Source organism: Bombus vancouverensis, chromosome 16 (genome assembly GCF_051014615.1).
Source record: "Bombus vancouverensis nearcticus chromosome 16, iyBomVanc1_principal, whole genome shotgun sequence".
NCBI lineage: Eukaryota > Metazoa > Arthropoda > Insecta > Hymenoptera > Apidae > Bombus > Bombus vancouverensis.
This window is the reverse complement of record NC_134926.1, coordinates 9,981,385-10,003,591: the sequence shown is the minus strand read 5'-3', so window position 1 is coordinate 10,003,591 and position 22,207 is coordinate 9,981,385. Positions and strand designations below refer to the sequence as shown.

At 40.7% G+C, this 22,207-nt stretch overlaps 1 protein-coding gene across 2 annotated transcripts in view; it reads left to right on the top strand.

The window, feature by feature from the left end:
- Window positions 1–22,207, top strand: part of LOC117160152 (uncharacterized) — a 311,594-nt gene that overhangs the window by 154,707 nt on the left and 134,680 nt on the right. For both annotated transcript variants that reach the window (XM_033340665.2, XM_076625400.1), the window contains one exon: window positions 5,438–5,515. In XM_033340665.2, coding sequence (XP_033196556.1) covers window positions 5,446–5,515 — 70 coding nt within the window. In that variant the 5' untranslated portion in view covers window positions 5,438–5,445. The remainder of the gene's footprint in view (window positions 1–5,437; window positions 5,516–22,207) is intronic.

The window sequence follows — 22,207 nt, the reverse complement described above, 5'->3', positions numbered from 1 at the left end:
AATGGGCATGCCAGTTTACCAGATCCGAGTCCTTTAGCACAGTAATTTATCAACTGATAATATTAGTGAATTTTATGAAGGTGCAAGACGATTTCTAGTTTGTAAAATTTATTTGTAAAATTCATTTGTAATATTTCATTTGTTTTATCGTCAAAGCTGTTATTATTACACGCGAGAAGCCTAACAAAGCTTGCTGTAACATGATTTTATCGAGATATCTATTGACGACAATAAAAGATTTGATCCAATCTTTTGTTGTCCAACGTTTTGCATTCTCGTAATCTACGTCGTTTTACTAGTTTGTTTAATTTCATAATTAGATAAAGGAAAAATGAAATAAAAATATCGTGATTCAGGAGATGAGCGGGGCACATTGTTGTTAATTAGATTTTATTCGCGAATTAACATCGATTGTACAGAGAGAGAGTTATTTAGAATTATAAACTGGCGTTTACGCGGAATTTACTTTGCTTTAAATTACAAATTCCTCGAGTCTACCACCGCCCTCAGCCACCCCCTCCCCACCCACGTCAGACATTCTCGACTTGTGTAATAAATTTTAAATGTGCAGGTTTGCGAGGCTAAATTTTACTCCTCGAAGGGGTAAGTTCAACAATGCGATGAACGTTATATTAAATCCGAAACGCGAGAATTTCTTGTGCTACGAAATATTACATAAAACTCTGCCTCTCTTTAAACTGGTACACAATACCGAATTTTATTTAAATTTGTGTATTTTGAAGAGAAGTAGAATAAGATAATGTATTTGTCGTTGTAACATTACATTTGTCACGAATTTATGGCAAACGAAACTATTGCAATAAGTGACATCAAATGTAAAATCTACGAAAGAAATAGAATTTTACTCCGCAAGCTGCAGAATTCTTCATCACACACAGTGAAATCTCCAAATTCGAAGATATTTGATGTAATTAAGCTCGCCTATCCGTTGGAAACTTTTAGGCATTTTAGGATTGAACTTGACTCGTTACAGTAATATTGGGATGCTGGTTTAGCTTCAGCAATCTAGTAATTCTCAGATACAGCTTACTATTATTTTCTTTGGAATGTTTCAATCTCAAGTGTAGTGGCATTGGTGAAGTCGTTACAACGATCGACCATGTCAGCAGGGACATTAAGCCGCGTACATAATCCGACGCGTATCATAACGCAGACTGCGGGCAACGGCACGCACAGTGTATGGCTGGATTATGGGGTTGTCGACACAGGGGATCGTGTTATTCGGTATCGCGTCCCTCAGGATGCCGTACAAATGGATTCGTATTCCAACGCATTTCTTTCCATGTGCATGCATGCAAATGAGATCACGATTTTCAAATCTCTCAAGGCAACGGAATTAAATTTATCGGATGAGATATCATCAGTTCGTTGTTTTTAGGATTGATGGTATCTGAATACTATAGGAAAGCAATATGATAAGTTTCTATTATTTACAACGGAGCAGCTTTTAATTTAGCAGTTGTCAATCAATAGCAAAAGTGTTACTGAAATTTTCTTTTTATTTTGTTTGGTTTTCGTCTCTTTGGGAATTTTAAATTCCCCATAAATGTCTAAAATTCGACGGTCTATTCGTCACTGTGTAAAATTTCTTCAAGAAATAAACGGTGTTTCACGCGTCTTCTTTTAAAATCCTATGTTTGGTAAAAAAGACCATACTATTAGGATGCACCAATGGCTGGAATGACTGTTACACATGTAGGCGCTAAGGGAACACCGTGCGAGCGCGTACGGAATGTAATACGGTGGCTGACAGCGTCACACGGCTGTTTAAAGGAGCCAGCAGGTAGAGTTCAAGAGGAAACCAGCAAGAGTTCCGAAGAGCGTCGTAGCGAGGTTGGTTGCCTAGTCACCAGGGGCAGACAGCAGGGGAACGCACGAAGAGACGCTCTAGGCGATGTTTCTCTTCTTTCCTTGGTCTGTTTCTCTTCTAACTGGCATCGTCCAGCTCCTTTTTCTTTCCTTCTCCTCGTCGCCTGCCTCCATTTCTCAGTTCTTTCTTTTTTTCTATCCTGCGTACATTGGGAGCCGCGCTTTCCCTGTTTTCCTCTTTCAGTTTTTTTTTCTCTTTGTACTGTATTTTCTGCCCCGACTTCGTCTTCACCACGTACGCCTTCGCGTCCTTATGTACACGATCCTCGCGTTTCTCGTTTTGCGACGCTCTGGGATCATCCTTTGCCACTGTGAGACGCGATGCTATTGATTACAGATAACGCTCGGTGTGTTGGCTCTGATATGGACACTTTTCAGGGACTCTCTTAGAGCGAGAGTGTTTTTCATTTTCGGATTTTCTCAGTTATCCTCAAACATCTTAAAACCATACAAACACAAAATCTACGTAGATACAGAATTCAACCATCGTCAGATATACCAAGGCGCAGCTGTTTAGCTTCGAAGAACAGTCAACCAAAAATCCATCTGTGTATACGATTCATCTAATAAACATTCTCGGTTACTGGCAAATATTCCAGAACCATAGAAACACAAAATCCAACTAAATAGCAGACTGGCTTCACGAATCTCCTCAATTATCCTTGATCACCTGAAAACTATTCAACCACAAAATCCGAGCAGAATCAGATATACGAAGACCCAGCTGTTTATCGCAAAGAACAGTCATCCCGCGTCTGATCCGCCACAAGCAGGTGTCCTTACTGCAACATTAATTCGACGGGTGATACAGTGTCGTGGAAGCCACGCAATTCCTCCCTCGGTTTTTTAATATCATTCCACTCCGTGTTCCCTGGGTCTGCCATAACTCTTTTCCAGCTTGTAGCCACTAGCTATGTGTTCCTCTGACGCAGACGACGGGGAACCACCCTGGCTGGGGGAATCCGCAGATGCGGCCTCATCCTATTCGCTTGGGTGGCTCGCAGGCTTGCTCGAGCTTGCGAAAAGCCAGACCATTGACACTGGCGCGCGTACTCCGCCATTGTTGCCGGGCTAATAAAGAAAAATAAAGACTCCTCTTCCTGCAGGATATTAGCTCCACTCTCCTCCCGTCCGTTTCTGTCCTTACGACCCAAGGGAAGACCTTGCTCGACGTCCGGTTTCCGCGTTGCTAGCTTCCGCTCCTTCGAAAATCTCAGCGTTCCTTAATCCACCCACTGATCGTCCGTCCCCTTTTTATTCTTCGCGGTGAAAGCAAATTACCGGACTCTCTTCCACTTAGCCGCGTCTCTTTGTGCTGTTCCCGGTGATGACACTGTCCTTTTTTCCTCCACTGCGTTGTGTTCTGCGAGCAATGTTTTGCCGAGGCTCTCCCTCTGGCTGATCTTCTGGTATTGTTCTTGGAAACTGGTGGATTCTTTTTTAGAGATTGGAGGCAAATATAGAGGGGTTGATTAGGCGGGAGAAAGTGGGCAGGATGGGTTAAGCGGCTGTCGATGTGATTAGTATAATTCGGACTTTCGAACGTAAGAATGGGGTTGGTTTTTTCCTTCTTTTTGGAAATTAGAGAGAGAAGTCAAGCTCATGTTGGTTATAGGAGATGCAAGGAATGAAACAGACTGCAGATATTTGTGCACATTCGTATTTTTTAATCGCTCGCTAATCCAACGCATATATTTCTTCGCGAGTCACACACGAAAGAATGTGACCCGAGAATAAAATTTGCCAGATACCAGAGACCGTCGATAGGTCGTTCATGATATCCAGCTAATAAAGAAAAATAAAAGCTTGCCCGTAGATATTAGCTTCGTGTTTTCTCTCCATGTCCTCGTTGCTAGCGTCTTTTTTCTTCTCTCAATACAAGAGGAAGGAAGATCAGATGGAAGATGCGCCACGGACGCGACGGAACTGTTTGTTCGTGACGCGGTTTCCAAGGATCTCGAGGAGATGGCGAATTTATGGCTACCCTCCGGTTCGATATTCCTGAAACATTGATCTCCCTTCCATCGCCGCGAATTGTTTCGCGTCGCTCTCGCTCGATTGCATTGAATTGGATTCCTACGAACGATACCCCTGTTCCATTGCCTGCTTCTAGGACTTTGAAATTGGGCCGAGAGAGCTCGCCTGATTTATTTCGTTTGATGACTCCGTACTCGAACTGCTGAGACAAATTACAAGAAGTTTCTTTCTACACCCTATTAACGATATTGTATGACTTTTTAAGTTTGTCTTCGACGTATCCATTATCACGTAGAAATACAAAATTGTCGAATTGTACGATGTAACCGCTAACACGTACGATAAAATGATGTGGTTAGTTTATCTAATATCTTTCCAAATCATTAAAAAATTGTTGTTGTTTGCCATAATCGAACTAACATAGAAATATAGAAATCCAAGGATCACTGAGACTACTAATGAATTATATGCGTCGATAAACTAACCATAACTGATGGAAAATCGTAAGTAGCGCCACCTACGCAATCCCCTAACCTCATCGCGATTGCCAATCGCCTCGTGGCCCGAAGGCGAACGTCTGAAATTCCCCTTTCTAATTACCTATTCCCAAGAAACACGTCCTAGACATTAACGTCGCTTATAAAAAGCCTTCCATTGCTGGAGCCTAACTGCTTCCGTAGTTAGGCGAGCTGATCGATTCGAAATGACAGAAAAGTAGAGTGGAGAGAGCTGAGCAGACGTTCAGCCTAATATCAAGCTTTGGCCTTCTATACTTATCTAGGTTGTACGGTTTATTCAACAACCCCTCACGAAAGTCTGAGAAACAGCACACTCGTGGCGAATTAATGCGAACCACCGTGTTCGTTTCCAAACATCGATGGCCTGCAATTAGGGGAAGGCCCACGCCAGCCAAAACTGTTCCACTGGTCATTCTTTCGCTCGACAGAAACCGGATAATGACCTCTGTGCCGAGCATTCGATGCATCAGATGGTTGGAATTTCGGCGATAGACTATTTTTCCTTGGGGGAGACAGCTTGTAACGGAGTTTCTCAGCTCTTAACTATCTGAAACTTAGCTGCTACACTCTCAATATATAATAATTGCCGTTGATGCAATCGCTGGAATCTTGAGGTTTGTGCTTAGAAAAATTTGGCAAGACAAATCTGACGAGATCGAAGCGAACATTATTAATTAAAGCGAGGACGTTTCTAACGTCTAATTACTTTATTATTATTATTATTATTTATTTTTATTATTTTAAGAAAGCATCGCGTTTGCTCGAGCAAAAATTTTAAAATAAAATTAACCATGAAAATGTACTTTGAAATGTTGAATGTTTGTTTGAAAGTGGAACGCATTTTTATATCTTCTTTTTCGCAGGGGAAAGAAAAATTGCAGAGTAAGTTAGCAAATTGTATAACGACCAGACTCTTGTATCTGTCTCCGTGTACATTCTAAATTGTGAGCTAATAATACAAATTTAAAATTACGTCGAGAGAGACTTTAAGGAGTTGTTATTAATATATTAGACGATCTCTGACCTGGTTCTTTCTATTTTTACTGTTTCAGATTCGAAGATGAAGTGGCCATTAGTGCTGACTTGCTTTCTGCTGCCGCATTCGTGCATTCTTGGTGCATCGCATGCCTGTAAGTGGTTATTCTTGCTGTTTCTTATCCTGTAATCGCGGAATAAATTATATCGTCGGCAATCATCTTGTTATTCCGCGCATCGACCGTGTGACAGGCCGATGAATACCTTTCTTGCTGCCATCGGCGAATAAATTAGCGTACAGCTCCTTTTTCATACTCGACTCCATTATCCTCGAAATAGACCCCCTATTTCGTCATTTAACCTACAAAATTCACCATCTGTTCAACAATTTATGACGAATTTTAAAAGTAGAACAATTTTTCTTACGAGGCAAACAAATGTTGGAAATTCTAAAAATTGTACGCTCTTTGAGGCACCGATCGGTGCTCTTAAAATGATAGTATAATAAATTTGAAATAATAATTTCTGATAGAGAAAAAGAGACGAGTTCCTAATTTACAAATAATACGTCTGCTTGAAATTCACACTCTATGTATTATACACGAAACATGAAAAACAGAATATCGAACTATATTCCCATAACGTAGAATTGCCACGTTAGACCGATACTCTTGTGAAACCGCCGAAAACCTTCGATTCACCGAAAAACATACTTTCTAGCGATCCATAAATCTCTCCTCAACATCCCCAAATTGGAAAAACTGTAACAAGACGATCACTCGAGGAAAGTTACTCGTTAATAAATGTTCTCGACCGCATCACAAGTCGTCAAAGGGTTGAACCGGATGGTAAAACCGGCGCCACGATTTCCGGCCGCTATTATAGCGTCGTAAATCATCCCGTCGATCGACAGTTCGTAAAGGGGGTGCATGGAAGGGTGCAAACAGAACGCCACGCCATGCCACCCCTCAGTTTCGTGCAACGAGCCGTGAAAACGAGGCATCCAGGCCAGAAAAACAGTCGAATTGGATCCACTTTCCTCTTTCTATTAGCCCGGCCCGGCTGTGGACGGAGCGCAAAAGACCTTAATCCACCCCTTGTTGCACGGAGTCTGGCGTGAAACGTTCGCGAGAATAACACCAGGACAGGATAAGTTGCTATAGCTCGTGGAAATATAGCGGGCTGGCATGGATCATTCCTTTAGAGCTAACGCACAGCCAACCGAGGATCTTCGAGCATTCTGCATACGATGATACTTTCATACCTCATTGCATAACTCGAGGTCTGCCTCTTCTTGCCTCAGAATTTTATAATATTTATAATAAATATTATATAATAGTATATAGTATAGTTAATATATTAATTATAAAATGTTTAATTATAAAATAGGATATCAGACGAGTGACAAATTATAGGCTGTCCACTTTCCATCTACTTTCTACTTAATTTCTAGTTTAGGACATTTCGAATGTGCAAGTTGCCAATTATGAGAAGTTGGAATACGAAGGTGTTAAATTTATAAGAATTTGGAATATGGAAGCTTCGTAATAGCGATCTTCGCAACGGTGTATCATGCAACCTGCTGCATTTCTATATTCGCAGCGGAAACAAGCCTCGCACTGTGTGTACGGTGCTTTAATCCTGTCCTCATACAGGCACCACGTGTTCGGATAAATTATTATACTTCTCGTCCCTTCTGTTCTGGAGGAAATGCCAAAGCAGGAGAACATGTTGTTCTTATTGCTTTTATTCCTTGCGTAATTAATCATCGAATGGCGACCGTTTAGGGCTGGATAGAAGTTAGGAAATTGGAGTTTGTTTTATCGAGGTTATGTAACTATTCTATTTTGTAGAAACAGCTAAAAATAGTTGGGAGAGATGCCATTCGATCTGAACAAAATTTGTTAGAGCTTATGGAATGTATATTTAGAAATGTCACAGTGTGATTACGATTGTATTGCAAAAATAATTTGAGGAAGTTCGGGGAAGCACGAGCTCGTTTGTACAAATTTTAGAGATCACAAGAATACAGATCGGATACGGTATGAAAATAGATCGGAAACGGTATGAAAATAGAATACTAAAATAAATAGAAGTAGCTAGAAATATTTCTAGAAACAACCGGAATAAATTGGAAGCGATATTAAAATTGACTCTTGGTTTAAATATCGATCGTGAAATGTGCTAACGTAAAAGTAGGAAAAGTGACTTCGAAAGTTCGTAACTAAAGCAGTAGAAGGAAAACTGGGTAGTGATCGGTCAATCGATCGATTGGCAGACATTAAGCAAAGGAACGTCGAATTCCTATCGTTACGTAGCATTCTAGTGCTATACGGCTAATTTGCATGTGAATGGACCGTAAAAGAACTGTCGGAGATAAGCCGGAAGCGCGTAAATATTTCCCGGCCGCTGCTAACTTCGGTAATAAACAGCTTAAAGGATCGTAATCGTATAGCAGACGAAATTGTTCTGAATGGTCGAAATGGTAATCTTCATCTGGATTACGATCTCGTTCCGGGACATTATGCACCATTAGGAATATGCTATATCTGCTGGTCGCGCGTGTAATAAATTCCTTAGCGTAGCTTATTACTATCGTTAAAAGTGGCCGATTCCAGTGCAGCAGCTAGGCAACATAGTTTCATGTGAAACTTATTTAGTTCGCTCGTAAGAGTCTGTTAGTCACATTAAGTCTCGCTTAAGCTTCTAACAGATGGTTGGAAAGTGCCTTTTATTAAATTATACAGTCTTGGATATTTTATAAAATCATTTATGGTAAATATCAAGCATCATATCGGTTGTTGTACATTTCTGATTAACCATATTTTCAACCATCTTTTCCTCTGCTTCGTGAACTCTTAAACTTTGACTTTATATTATCCGTGTCTTAAAATTTTAGCCAAACTCGATTATAATTTAAAATACTCTTCGCCCCTAATGATACCTTGCACAAATTTTGAAACCTAACTGACTCTTACCTAAATTTCTACATGTAACCTACAGAATCACTATAGTGTAGCATCTTCGCAAACTATTACGTAGCCCAGACGGTTTTCAAACTATGGGTACTCGGTTTTTGACACTCACGGAACTGAAACATGTTGACCCACTTCCAAGTCCAGTCCTCTAGCTGCTTATGTACCTAATCGCCGCAATTAGCTAGCGCATACGTAGCTCATCATCGGACTAACTAACCGCACACGTTTCGTTGTTCTTCTGCTCACAGTGTTTGGTCCATTTATCGATTTCTATTCAAACCTGACTTTGCTGAACCTTTTTTGCATAATCGTGACAAACGGAACTGATGTACGTGGTGATTTGTTAGAAAATAACGCAAGTATTGCTGTGAATGAACGAAACGAGGGCGAAAAAGCTGCCGATAAGAAAGCTATTGGAACGTTGAATTTTTTAGAAATTGAATTGCAATTTCGATAGAGGCCGTGTCCATTAGAATCTCCACTTTATCCAAAAGAATTTGTCAATTCGCGTAGCCATTGGAAAACAAAAGAAAAAAGGAAATGAGCGAGATCCGGAGGGGCGATCGATTGTTTCGCGAGGACCATTAACGAGTTTCCAGCTTCTTAGTCGACGAACGTGGCCAAAGCGGCACTTCAATCGACGTAGACGGCCGGCGCCGTTAGTCTCGAAGCCGCCAATTAAGTCGAAAGGGGAAAGTCTCGTCGAGTTCTCCGATGCGGTTCCTTTGCCCCTCTAGCAACCTAGCAGAGGGTGATTGCACTTTGGCCCTGAGAACAGTGTCCGCGTGTCTGGGGACCGCGTTGTGAATTGCCAGACCGATGAACACGAAGGGATTGTCACGAAGATTTGCCTGTACGACGTTAAACGAGTCGCATACCACCGGACAAGTGGCGAATCGAGTGTAGAAGGGTTGAGGAACATGACTTGGAACGCGTGCCAGAACGCAGGAAAAGGCTATCGACCCATCTGTCACCCTCTGCGAGGAGTAATTGTTTCGAATCCAGTCTCTGTCTTCGTAAAAACGCATCTAGAAAGGGGTTTAAGGATTCAGTGAACGAAGGCTGTGAAGAAAAACGACGATCCCTAGAAATATAGATTAGAGAGAGAGCAACATATAGACAGATTTAAATATAAGGAATCTTTACATTTTTTTCTGAAAAGGGACTCTTTGGGGATCTAAAATAAAAAAGATGATGAAAACAACAGACAGTCCGAAAGCAATAAACGTCACATAGATTGTAGAAACCATTGATCTTTGAATAAATAACGTCTAAAAGGAAGAAACAAGGAAGACAAATATGAGGAGGATTAAGTTGAACCGAGAGGAACAGGCTAACATTGGAAAAGAACAGGTTGCCTAGGCGTTAATGATTCACTTTTTGACGTGCCACGGTATTTTCCAGCTAATTGATGACATGGAAAGACTGCTGCTTCTCGATTGAAGCGCCATCGCTTTGCAAACTCGCGGACGTCGGCTAAGTAGCTACGAACTTGTTAATGGTCGTCAGGAGAACAATGACGCTGGGACTCTGTTCCAAGTCCATTGTTGCCAGTAACTTTCAACCCCTTACATATTTTTCACGCGTCGATGACAATCACGGTCGCTTGAAGAATTTTCAACGAACGATCGCCATTGGTTAACAAAACGGCGTCGAAGGAAGACACTTTAAACGCTTAACCGATTCTCTTCTTTCGTCACATTTCATAATACGAAAGATAGTTTGGGCGTTCCAGTTTCTGGAAATGAGACGTGGCTGTCTGAAAATATTATCAAGTTGACTCTTTCTACTATTTGAAGCTCTGACCGTTTTCTTCTTCTCTCTCTTTTTCTTGTTCCAAGGAAGAATTTTTGTTTCTTCAACGTTTCATCAGAAAAGGTAGCCTCACCGTGTTGGAACGCAACTTGTTAGCAATAACGTTGATTATTATGTTGTATTGCTTGGAAATTCATCGAGAAAAGATCTGAACTCATCCTGTTGCAAATTATATCATTCTTGCGAGCACACTTTGTACACAGGACTGTCGTAATAACTTTGTATTAAGAGTATCCTGCAATCATTTTTTCTCCTCACTCCTTGTATTGGCAAGCAGCGAAAAGCCCACACTTGGAAGCATCGGCGAGTACGCTAAACGTCTGAAGAAGCGATCAGACGAAGGCAAAGGCTGTTTTAATGACGACAAGCACAAACGACTTCCGAGTCGTTTATAAGGCGCGATCCAAGAAGCTCGAAGCTTCTTACATCGATCTTCCAAGTGGAACAGGCTAAAAGACGACACAGCGTAAAAAAGGTTAGCAAGTCCTGGCGTCCTGATGTCCCTGGTTATATTCAGTTCCCGTGATCAGCGATTCCCTTTGAGCCATTGAATTTGATAACTACCTTAATTGGCAGGTTCGAGCCTCGCGGAAGCCGTCTTTGTCGATTGAAGCACATCGCCTAGGCGACACTTCAGAGGATCGCCCAGAGAGTTCAGCGGATGGAAAGTAAGAAGCTCGAAACTCGTTAATGGTATGGATTCCCGTGGGACAATGATGTAAAGACCGTTGTCGACGACGTGGTTGCGCGACACGATCCTACTGGAACTAACTGTTGACCTTTTTCTCTCCTACTCTGCGGAGTTGAGCCTTCTTCGCTTTGCGAGACGCTCTGACAAATAATTCGATCGCCGCTGCAGAAGATTCCACCGCGATCGTTAGAGAAATAATTGGCGGATTTCATGATTGTTGTATGTTAGTCTATGTTTGACTTGCTGTTAAAGGACGGCTATGGGCGAGAATGTCGGACACGGTTTTCAGTCTTTTGGTTTGGGTGCAGGAATAAAAACGTCTCTTCGATTACCGACTTTATGGGAATTTGTTGTCTCGAGCCACTGTTTTGTCGTTTCTTATAAATATACGCAATCCTGAATTGCAACGATTCCACCAGAATCAGCGAATAAACGTTTGAAAAAATTCATGGTTGTCGTACATTTGTGCGTATTACATTGGTTTTAGAGATGTTAGAGATTTCTCGCGAAGGAGTGAAAATCCGCGCATAATCTTCGCCATTCAACCACTTCAATTCCTATCGCGTCCCTATCGATCCCTCGATCAAATTTTCACACGCGTGCACCTGCGTGCAACAGACCAAGGAATCACAGCGGGAAAACACAAGAGACCCATGGTCGGTAACCGGATCGATATACAGCATCCACGGCTGAAAGAGTCTGGCGTTGTCTCGAAAAATCAAGATGAAGCCTGCAGGCTGGCTGGCTGCATCGCGTTACAATGGAAATTCGTTAGATTTACCTCCGGTTCCCGTAATTTCCTCGCGGGGCCATACCTTGTGAGCGAGGGGCGGGGGGTCAGGGCGAGTATTTGCTTTGAAGCAATCTACACAGGGGAAAAAAGGGGGTTGCACGCGCGCTCTCTCCCCCGATAGAAGTAAGCTTTTTCATCGGAAGAGAACTAATTTTGCGACGATGAAAATGCACGTTTACAGACCGTTGCCGGGGCCGTGGAAAGGGACCGGAGAAGGAGAAAGACAGGATGAAAAGGGAATGAGGGAGGGAGGGAGAGAGAGAGAGAGAGAGAGAGAGAGACGATGGCCCGAAGCGGAACGTTGAATTCGTTCGTACCTCGTCCCTGATTCTGGCGGTTTTGTAACTTTCCAACGAAAGTGTACATCCATGCGCGCGTATGTGTGCCCCTCCGGAATTAACGTTACACGCGGACGATCCTTGGTGCCCGACGTTTTTGGTTAATGGCTTGTGAGGCAATGATAGCGATGGGTTGCGAGATAATCGCTCTTGTAGAGAGATCTTTTTTTCGAGAGGTGTTGCAGACACGACTTCCGATTTCTAGGCTTGGATACTCGTGCTTCGTTCATTTTTTGATTCACGTTTTTTTTTTTTTTTTTTGATACATTCGTGAAATGTTTTTGGAAGCTGCCCGACTTCCAACTTTAGGCTTTGATATTTCAGTTGATTTTTTGCGTCTGAGCAGTTTGGGTTAGAGATTGCGAGTGTTCGCGTATATACATAAAATATTTTCGGAAGGTATTGTAGACTCGACTTCCAATTTTTAGGCTCCTCTGTGTTTGTTGTTGCTGTCTGTTTTTTTTTTTTTTTCTGTAAATTTTCACCATCGCAGCTTTTATGATGGTTCATTCAAGACGGCCAAAGGCGACCAAATATTCTCATAGCGATGATAAACGTAACGTGCGATGGAATCGAAACTTTCAATGAAAACATACGCGAATTTCATTTCTTATTTTTCTATATGCCTTTTAATGGTGTCGGCCAAATTAAGAATGTTTACTCGTGTTTTAACCTACGAGGAAGCCAGTTGGCTCACGCCACGATGGCGACTGACTTGGCACGCGGGAGAATTCAATTAGGTAATTGAAACACTATGAAGATTTAGCGACCTCCTTTCTTCCCTCTTTTACGCGATTCTCCGTTTTTGTGGACCGAGTTGTATAAATCGAGAGGAAGGCGTGACGTTGGCGGATAATGCGTTTATCTTGAGAAGCTCCAACTCTTTGAACGTGCAAGTTTCTAAAACATAGATTGCACTATTATCTTCGTACACAGATTAAATAATTATTACTGCCATTAAGACCACCGCACAAAGTATTGGCGACGACTTTTCTCTAATATTTCTAGAATAAAAATGTTTCATGATCGTTCCCAAACCAGGAAGACGCTTTTCTAACCATTTCCAAAGATAATTCACACGGATTGCCATCCTTTATCTCTGTTCAACGTCATTCGAACAGTTCTGAATGCAAACAATGTAGGGTTGCACGCACGACTAGGCCTCATCCAGCCTCGTCACCCTGTCATCCTCTCCTTTTCCCGCTCGACCGAGTGTGAAACCAAGAATCAGAGGGTGGACACGAGGAGTCGTGGTCACGACCTTCCTCTACGTATCGTTCGGACTCATTCTCTGCTTGCAGATCGTATAATTTTATTGAGATCAAATATAGTATGTCACTATAACGTAATATAGTCTAGATTATTAGTTGGTCCAGTATATTAGTCTTTTGTTATTCATTATTATATCTATTATTATATTGATTATAGTTATAGGCAGCCATAAACTAACGATGTACTTTAATATAGGCTACAGTATACTTTAATATTCAACAAATAGCATAAAACATTAATAAAGGTAATGGTAAAATTCACTTGAACCCCGGAATCCAGTTTTGGTTACACGAGAACACGTGTACGAGAGATAAGGTGCAGCCAGGTGAAACATCCTCGGCGCTCCCCCGTTGATAATCATCAGCCCCTTTGTAATCCCGTGTATTTTTATGATTCACGGGCTCAGGGGCACCGCCGCGGCCTGCTAATCGGATTTCTTTCGCTCGACGAGACGGGATATCTCGAAGGGAATTAAGAGAGAGCGGACTTGCCCGTGAATGAACAGCTTCTGAAGCGATTTTCAACAACGATCCTCGCTTGTAGTCTTTTCAGTCCGACTGCCTTGGACGAGGGTAATAATTGTCTGGTAGTATACCTTGAAATTTCGTAGACAGACATGGAATGAAAGAAGATTGGATCCTGTTTCTTTTACGGCGTATTTCATCCCTCATAAGTATCCTGACACTTTAGTGGATTTGTGGTAGCAGAGAGATAGATCTCGGTTCTAGAAACTGAGATATTTCGAAACCACATTGATACCGAAAAATATCTCTGACAAAATTAGCAAAAAAGACAGTAGATACAAGGAATGGAGGAAAATATCAAAGTGATGATAATCCTTTGATTCCTTTTAAATAACGTTTCGTTATATATTTGTTAATGTATATAGTTAATATAATATATATATATATGTAATATAAAAAAAAATATTTCGAACAAAACCCGCACAGTATCAACCTAGCGATTAATCTTTTACAAAAACATCAAACCCATTTCGAACATAGGACTCACTCCGAGTTTTATAAATGAAATCTATAACATCCACCTGCCCAATTGCCAATTTTCTCTAAAAACAGACTACATACAATATTACGTCAGAGCATTTCAATTTTTCATCCACTCCAATCACACTTCTTCTAACAATACACCAAATAACCGAGGATCACCAAATTCCAAATAAACGAGGAGCCAATAAAACCAATTAAAACGCGAATAACACGGATTCTGTGAAACGCTGTCATCAGAATTGAAAACGAAGATCAGCAGTGGGGACGAAACACGAAAAAGGGAGCGCCAAGTCGAGCAGGCTTTTAATCGTCCTCGTGTCGCTCCTTTTTTGCGGCGCTAGTGTCGGAATCCACTTTAACGGACCTTACTAATTACCAGGCGAGCTGGTCGTACGCTTGTTTACCTCGACTCTGATTAACCCTGCACGTGGATCCCTCTGGAACGCCGGAGAAAGAAAGAAACATATCGTTCCCTTTTCTTTTCCACCTTCTCACCCTTTCCCGGGTCGCGCAAAAAGATTTCTCAGACCGCTTCGAGCGGAGCGAAAACGAACGAGAGCCGATCCGATTAATTTTGCACGCCATGATCTCGCGAGCGACGCGCCATCTGCGTTTACTCAGATAATTGGAAAATTTTCGATCGCACGCTACGTTAGGTTGAAGGTCGTGTACGCGATCAGAGAGTTCCCAGTTTCCTCGAAGGAAGGTTGACTCCATCGCAGCTGAGATCGTTTCTGAGGCACATATCGTCACTTATAGATACCTACAATAGCTACAAAAAGTACGTGCACGCTATTGTATTTAATATAACTGAATTACCAATTTTTACGCAAATTCGTATTTTTTGGAATATCATTAAAAGTAGAACCTCGGTGGATGATAACTTCACCCATCAAGTATAACAAAAGGTTACTGTACCTTGGATATTTTGCATACCTTTTCATGTTATATACATCCTGTGCAATTTTGCAATTTCAACTTCCTTGTAAACGCGTAAGAATCTGACGTCTAATTACGACACTTATATACAGTCTGTTTCGCAAGAGCATGGTCGCGGTATCTCTATGAAAATCAATTGTTTCTGTAAAAAATTTTGTACAGATCGAAAGTACATTAAAGAAAAAACTAGTACGCGCTTAATTAACAACGTGTCCAACGTCCAACATTAGCGATTATTTCCTGACAACGTCTAGGCAAACTTTCAGCCATGAGACAAGTAGAAACCACTATTTGGTTCGAACTGTGTGTGTGTGTGTGTGTTCGCGATTTAATAAAAGTCTAAACCTTGTAAAAAGTTCACCGATCACCGCTCACACCCTCTTTTGCGCTTCGACTCCACTCACCTGAAACACTTTCCATCCCCGTTGCTGCTTTTGCACCCTTCACGGCAAAAAGCACGGAGAAACAGAGCGCGGGGAACGAAAAACGGCAGGGATGCTAGGAAAGAGCAGAGGATGGGATTGGTGAAAAACAGAAAGGCGGAAAATACGGGCCACGTTTTTCCATGTTTCTGCCGAGCGAGGGAACGTTTGACGGAGTGCATTCTCGCTGCAAGGATATACACTAAAAACGCACATATCCGACGGTAAATCCGGCGATTTATATATAAAATATAAATCGGTAATGCCATGCTGAAAAACTCGGTCGGCGCTGAGCCTTCAACAGCAGCGGCACGGTATTTCGCTTCGTTGGACTTGCATCTTTTTTCCTTTTTTTTTTTCACCGTCGTTTTACTCCTTTTTATTTTACTGTTGCTATTATTATTCGTTTTCCGTGAGGACGCGTTTCTCTTCTCTAAAAGCGTGGGAAGGGTAGTTTGTAACGTGGCTGGGAAAAATTGGCCTGGTTCGAAATGAGTTGGGAATATAAATGATGCATGATTGTTTTCGGTAGTGGACGAGCAACTGTATTTGTTAAATTCCATATTTTGAATTAATAAATTGGTGTTTCTATATATGTGGATAAATTTATTATTGAAACATAAGGGATCACGATTTGTTGTTAGAAATGCCTAGTAACTAGACGAAGACACGGTATCTTCAAGTTTGTCTGGAAATGCAAAACGGCCAATTAGATCTAAAATAAAAGAACACAAAACTAGTCACATCTAAGGATGAGCAGGATGTATATTTGTATAAACTTGTTTCATTATTTCCAGGCATAGAATCAATGTTTAAAATGAGTTCCACATATCACAGGACACCCTGTATAGCCTGCAGACTTTTCTGCTTCATAAACGCACCGATATAAACTTATTGCAATCAGCAATCTGAAAGTTGTGCGACTTCGAAAGTCCCCGATGCATAAAGTTTCAATTAGAGGCAATTATCCTTAAGCCAGCCTTTGAAAGCGACCGAACGCCAGCGCAAATACTCTGGAACCAATAATTCGCCATAGAATAAACAAAAACTCAGCCGTGGATGCTCCAATTAAACGTCAAACAACCAACACTATTCCAGTAATTACATCGATTCGCGCCCCTTCCACGGAGTCACGCCCACTTCTTAATAGTTTTCCTCGTGAACGTAAGTGCACGCGGGGCGAACGCATCGTGAGACGCGTGCGCGAGCGCAATTTCACGTGTAAACCGTGCTGGAACACTGTCTCTGCTGATAGGAGAGGCTGAGAGAAGGTTAGGGGAGGAGAGAGAACAGCCGTCCCAGATAGTCGACGCTTTGTATTTGCCCATTAATAGTGAACTACCATCCTGGCTGGGTTGCCTAGTCGGCGCTGAGAAATTAGCGGAGGCGCTAATTGTATTACGTAACCTAGTTAGCGATGTGTGCACTTGGAAATTTGAAGCGAAGATCCTAGCCTCGCGCCCTCTCTCCGCCCTGTCGAACTTGCTTTTTCATCCCAATTAGCTGATCGTCGACGCTCAGACTCTTCTTTCTTTCAATAACATCCGTTCTACATGTTTCTTCGCTATTTTGCGAGGAAACTCGGGATATCGGCAACGTAGATGGCGCTAGTGTCTATTAGGGCTCTAAGCTATATTTCCTGTCTGAATTTTGTGCTTGAAAAGAGATTAGGTTCTTTAGGAATTCGTTTGTAAATGAAACTTGTCTACACTTTCCTTTAATGCCTGTATATATAATTATAATTAACTTAATATGTATAATATATAACTTGAATGAGTTAATCCAAAGTACTCCTAACCTAAAATTTAATGGAAACTAATACTTTATTTTAGTATCGTACTTAAGGTCGAGCAAGCGTGTCTGTTTATTGAGACAGAATTTATTTTATTCTTTGTTTTGTATTGCATTTATTGAAACTCTACAGTTAGAGTTGGAGTATAGAGCAGATAGCAGCCATATTAATCGTTCTGAATGTTGAAAATTGTAAGCTATATTTCTTTCAACCTAACCCAAATTCTTTAGTACGCATAGCAATTTGTTTCCTCGATGTATGTATACCGAAAATTCGAGTGGTGAAAAACTTCCTCGTTGTTTATAGGTTAGGTAATTTGCGAGGGTAATATAAAAGGAAATAGCAAATAGTCGACGGTAGTTCCCGCGTTCTTGGTTCTTTACGAATTTTTATACACTGATAAATTTCGGGTGGTTTACCAGTCGAGCAGCATTCATGAATTCTAACCTGCCGGATCGGACGAAAGAAGAAATTCCTGGAAATAGCGGCTCACTTTGAGGCGAAACAGGCGAACCATTAAAAACTCTCGAAAAACTTGAATAATTCTTCGGCCACGAGAGAAACGAATAACCAGCAATTCGGAATTTCAACGAAAACTGAAACATTAAAAACGACCGACTCTCAAAGGCAGCGATACATTAACAATTCCTGAAGTTGCCTGGAATTTCACCGGGAAATCGATCGAGTGTCGCTAACCTGTAAAAAGCTGAAACCAAGAGGCGATGGGAAAACGCTCTTTTAACGAAACCAAAAATTCTACCGTGCGACTCGGTTGGACACACGTAATCGTGAATCGAAATTTCTTCAAATTTACGATTTTTCCCGTGTTTTATTCCTGGAGAAATATACTTCGGGAAGAAATAATTGAGCTTAATGTATTCTACGTTTCAAGAAGTACGTGTCCTCAAAGCTTCGTTTCAATATCTTTGAGATTGAAGGTAGTAGAGGATTTTATAACGTAGCTTGACTATACTGTGATTAGCATCTGCTTGCCGTAGGTTAACTTTGTGTTTATTATATGAGGTTAATAGTTTCTTTTAGTCAGAGGATGATTTTAATTTATTAGTTATTAGAATTAACGAAAGTATTGATTTTTTATGTATCTTTGCCTTTGACGAGAATTTCCATTACTAAAAGTATTTGTACACTATAGTTGGTACTAATGTTTCGCTTTATTATTGTTACTACTACGGATTTTATTAATAACAGAATTATTTCATTATTTCAGAATTATTTATTAATAACAGTTATATTTATGTCGCAACATTTTGTAGCCTTATTAGTATAACAAATCTACTATTACGAAATTATCACATTAAATATATTAAAATTATTTTTTTAATTCTAGAAGGAGATAAAATAAATTCTGTAAAAGAATGCTTGCATTCAAAAGGGAGATTACTCGGCATTGTACCTGATTACTCAGTATTATGATATTGCAGTGCACATTTCACAGATTAAAACTGAAATTAAGATGAGTATTATTACGTTCGTTTGAATTTTATGAATTATCCAAGTCGAGGAACAAATATCCATATATTTTTACACAAAATTAGCTTCAAACGTGAAGAATAATTTTATCGTGTTATTGGCATGAAATCATTTGAAAATAGTAAATCTGCGAATTTGCGGCTAGAGTCGTTCGATTCAATGGAGCGAACATAGACACGCGTGCACAAGCCTGACGAATCACTGATAAATGCAGCGTAAACGCCATTCCCGGACGCCATAATAAACTTTTCAAATATTAAAAAGCCTTTCGACGTGGCCCCCATCATCGGATTCACCGTTAAGCTGCGTAATGGCGAAAAGTATATTATGCTGGCTGAGCGTGGATAAGCCGCGTTATCAACGGCCAAAACCACCCCGTGAACCGTGAATATAAATACGCAACTGAACGAGAACATGCATCTAGCGTGCATTTTAACGAAAGAATTTTATATCCGTTGCTGGTCCTCGGGATCTTCCTGTTAAAGTGCCATTTTTATATTTTATATAACTTGAAAAAAGTTTCAGAATAATAAAGATCATTGCGAACCAAAGCTTCTCGAAGCAGAGAAAATTCAAAACCACAGCAGAATTTCTTAAGCACAACAAGTTCGCCAGCGTTTCTTGTTCCAATTGGCTGTTGCGAGTCGGCTCGTTTCAGGATCACGGTACAAGTAAACTTTTGACGACAAGCTCGGTTTGTACGATGCATATTTATATATTTACGTGGCTGACGTAAAACCGGCAGGAAGGATTCGCTCCACACAACAGCCTGGTTACACGTGCACCCTCTGTATACGATTAAAACTCCTACCTTGTGGCGTGGAATCGAAACTAGTATTACATATATGGCGACAAATTCGAATCACTTCGAACATGAATCCAAGCTCGTCGAAAATCTCTCTGAAAGTCTCGTATTTATGATAATCCGAACTTTCCAGACTTTCTCCAATTATTTCATGTGAATGAAATTCGCAGTGAATTTGCTTGGATAAAAGTGATGGAACTGATCGAGCTTTCAAGATCTATCTATATTTAAGTGTTCCAAGTCTGTCAAGATTTTCAAGACTTCGAAGGCAATTAAGATCTTCGAGAGTTTTAGGTATCGAATCGTATTGGAATATTTTCGAATACGAAGTGTTTCGGATCCCATCAATAATTGGAAAATGCCTATGTGCGTGTGTGCACGCAAAGAGACGTAGATCGTTTGGATATTCTCGATGTCAGAAAGCCACTTATCCATGAGAATTCGTGGGTTATCTTAACGCTGGCTTCGCGGTCGTGTAATGTCACGATGTATAACGATTAGTACATCGAAACTACTACCATGGGCTGAGACGTTTTTGGAATATTACTGGAAGCTTCTAGCCACATAGTCGTTACAGCTTGTTTAGGGATAAGTATCGTTATAACAGTTTTTCTCTCTCTCTCTCTCTCTCTCTCTCTCTCTCTCTTATCGACATCACTCCATCGTGTAATAGATCGTTCCTTTTATATTGGTTTGTATGAAACGAAGGAAGAAACTTTTGTGAGATTGCTGGCCACCTATCTATTATAGATTCAGTATCTAATATCGAATATTATCCAGTAACGAATATATAATATTCATGAGCCAGTGTCCAATGAATGGTATTCAGTATTCGATATTCAGTATCCAATATCTGGTATTCGGTGTTCAGTATTCATTATATATCGTTTAGCATTCAGTATGTAACGTCTTAGTATCCTACAGTATCTATCATTGTTAATATTAAGTAGTATCTAACATTGAGTATGCAATGTCCAATATCAAAGGTCTAGTATCTAATGTCTAGTTTTCAGTATATTTAGTATCTAGTATCCAATATTTAATATCTAATACTTAGTGTTCAGTATGAAGTGCTCATTGTGCGATATTCAGTGACCAACGAAGATTTCCAAGTACAAATGAAAATCGGACCAGCGAGTAGGTTACTAAAGATCCTCACTAAGTGGATTAGTGTATGCTATTAGCAAAACGGATGCATCGAACTAGCAAAGCTTCCAGAAATACAAGAAATTAATTGCCAGGTGGCAGTAGGTACTTGGATTATCTTAACGCCAGTCTCGTGACCATGTAACGGTGCAACACCTAATGACTGCCGCAGCAAAATGGCCACTAGATAGCGGCGGAAATGCTTCCAAGATACCGTTACTGCTGAAAGCTGAATGGAATTCGCAAGCTGAGGTCGCACTAAAGACACTAATAGCCTTCTATTAAATTCACTAGCTTTCCTCATGAAATTACGAAGATAATACATCACCGAACTACCTGCTGGCACAATTGCTTTCAACTTTTGAAACTTCACACACAAGAAATTCTTTAATATATGCATCCAACCAACTGGGCCCAGAAGATTTGTTTGATGAAATAATTTTCGGACGAAATAATTTACCGATTATTAAATTGACACGTTACGAAGTTTTATAAGCCTCAATTTCAAAATTCCACAATTTTACACGAAGAGAACAAAGAAATTATGTGTCGAGCTGTCGAGAAATAATTCTCGTCGGAATCGATTAGTATGCTTCTATGTGGCCCATACACATTTTCAAACAAATTAATATACTCTTCCATTTAAAGAATAATAGATGGAGGAATTATCCGAATCCCGAGGAACATCCCTCGCTAAATTTGTTACACGCTAACTGACAGGCTCTTGGAGACCTTTTAATTAAAAAATAGATCATTGAAGCCTCATCCTGCATTTATTATAACAATAATAAATAAATAATTCATTATTCATATCAATATGTAAGTACGTTATTAATGTACACTAACGTTACTATCAGTATTAGTAAGATAAAGTATAATAATATATAAAAATAAGTAATAAGTGTTATACTAGTCCAATTGTGCCCAGATGATTCACGATAAAAATAATTATTGCCGAAAAGCCGACCAGGAGCTTGTCTTTCTCACCACGTCCGACCCTTCGAATAATTACCAGGAACCCCAACCACGCGACCGGAATCCCAAAAACCAACCGCCAAGCGTCGGAAACAAAAAGCTGTGAGGGAACCACGTTCAAGAAGGACAGAAGTCGACAGCTCCGCCTAAAATTAACACGTCCAGCCGGCGTGTAATTACCCACTCCATCGTAAGCTTTCAAGACTCACCCCTCCCCTCTTTCCACCCTCTGATGAAAGAATCAACCGGTATCAAGGGGTACTTTGATTTTATTATCGGCTGCACAACCCATGGAGCTGGCTGGATGGCCTGCCAGGATCGTAAAACAATAATGAGCAATCGCATAATAGGTCTTGGTGATCCTTTCGATTCACTGGCGCCCC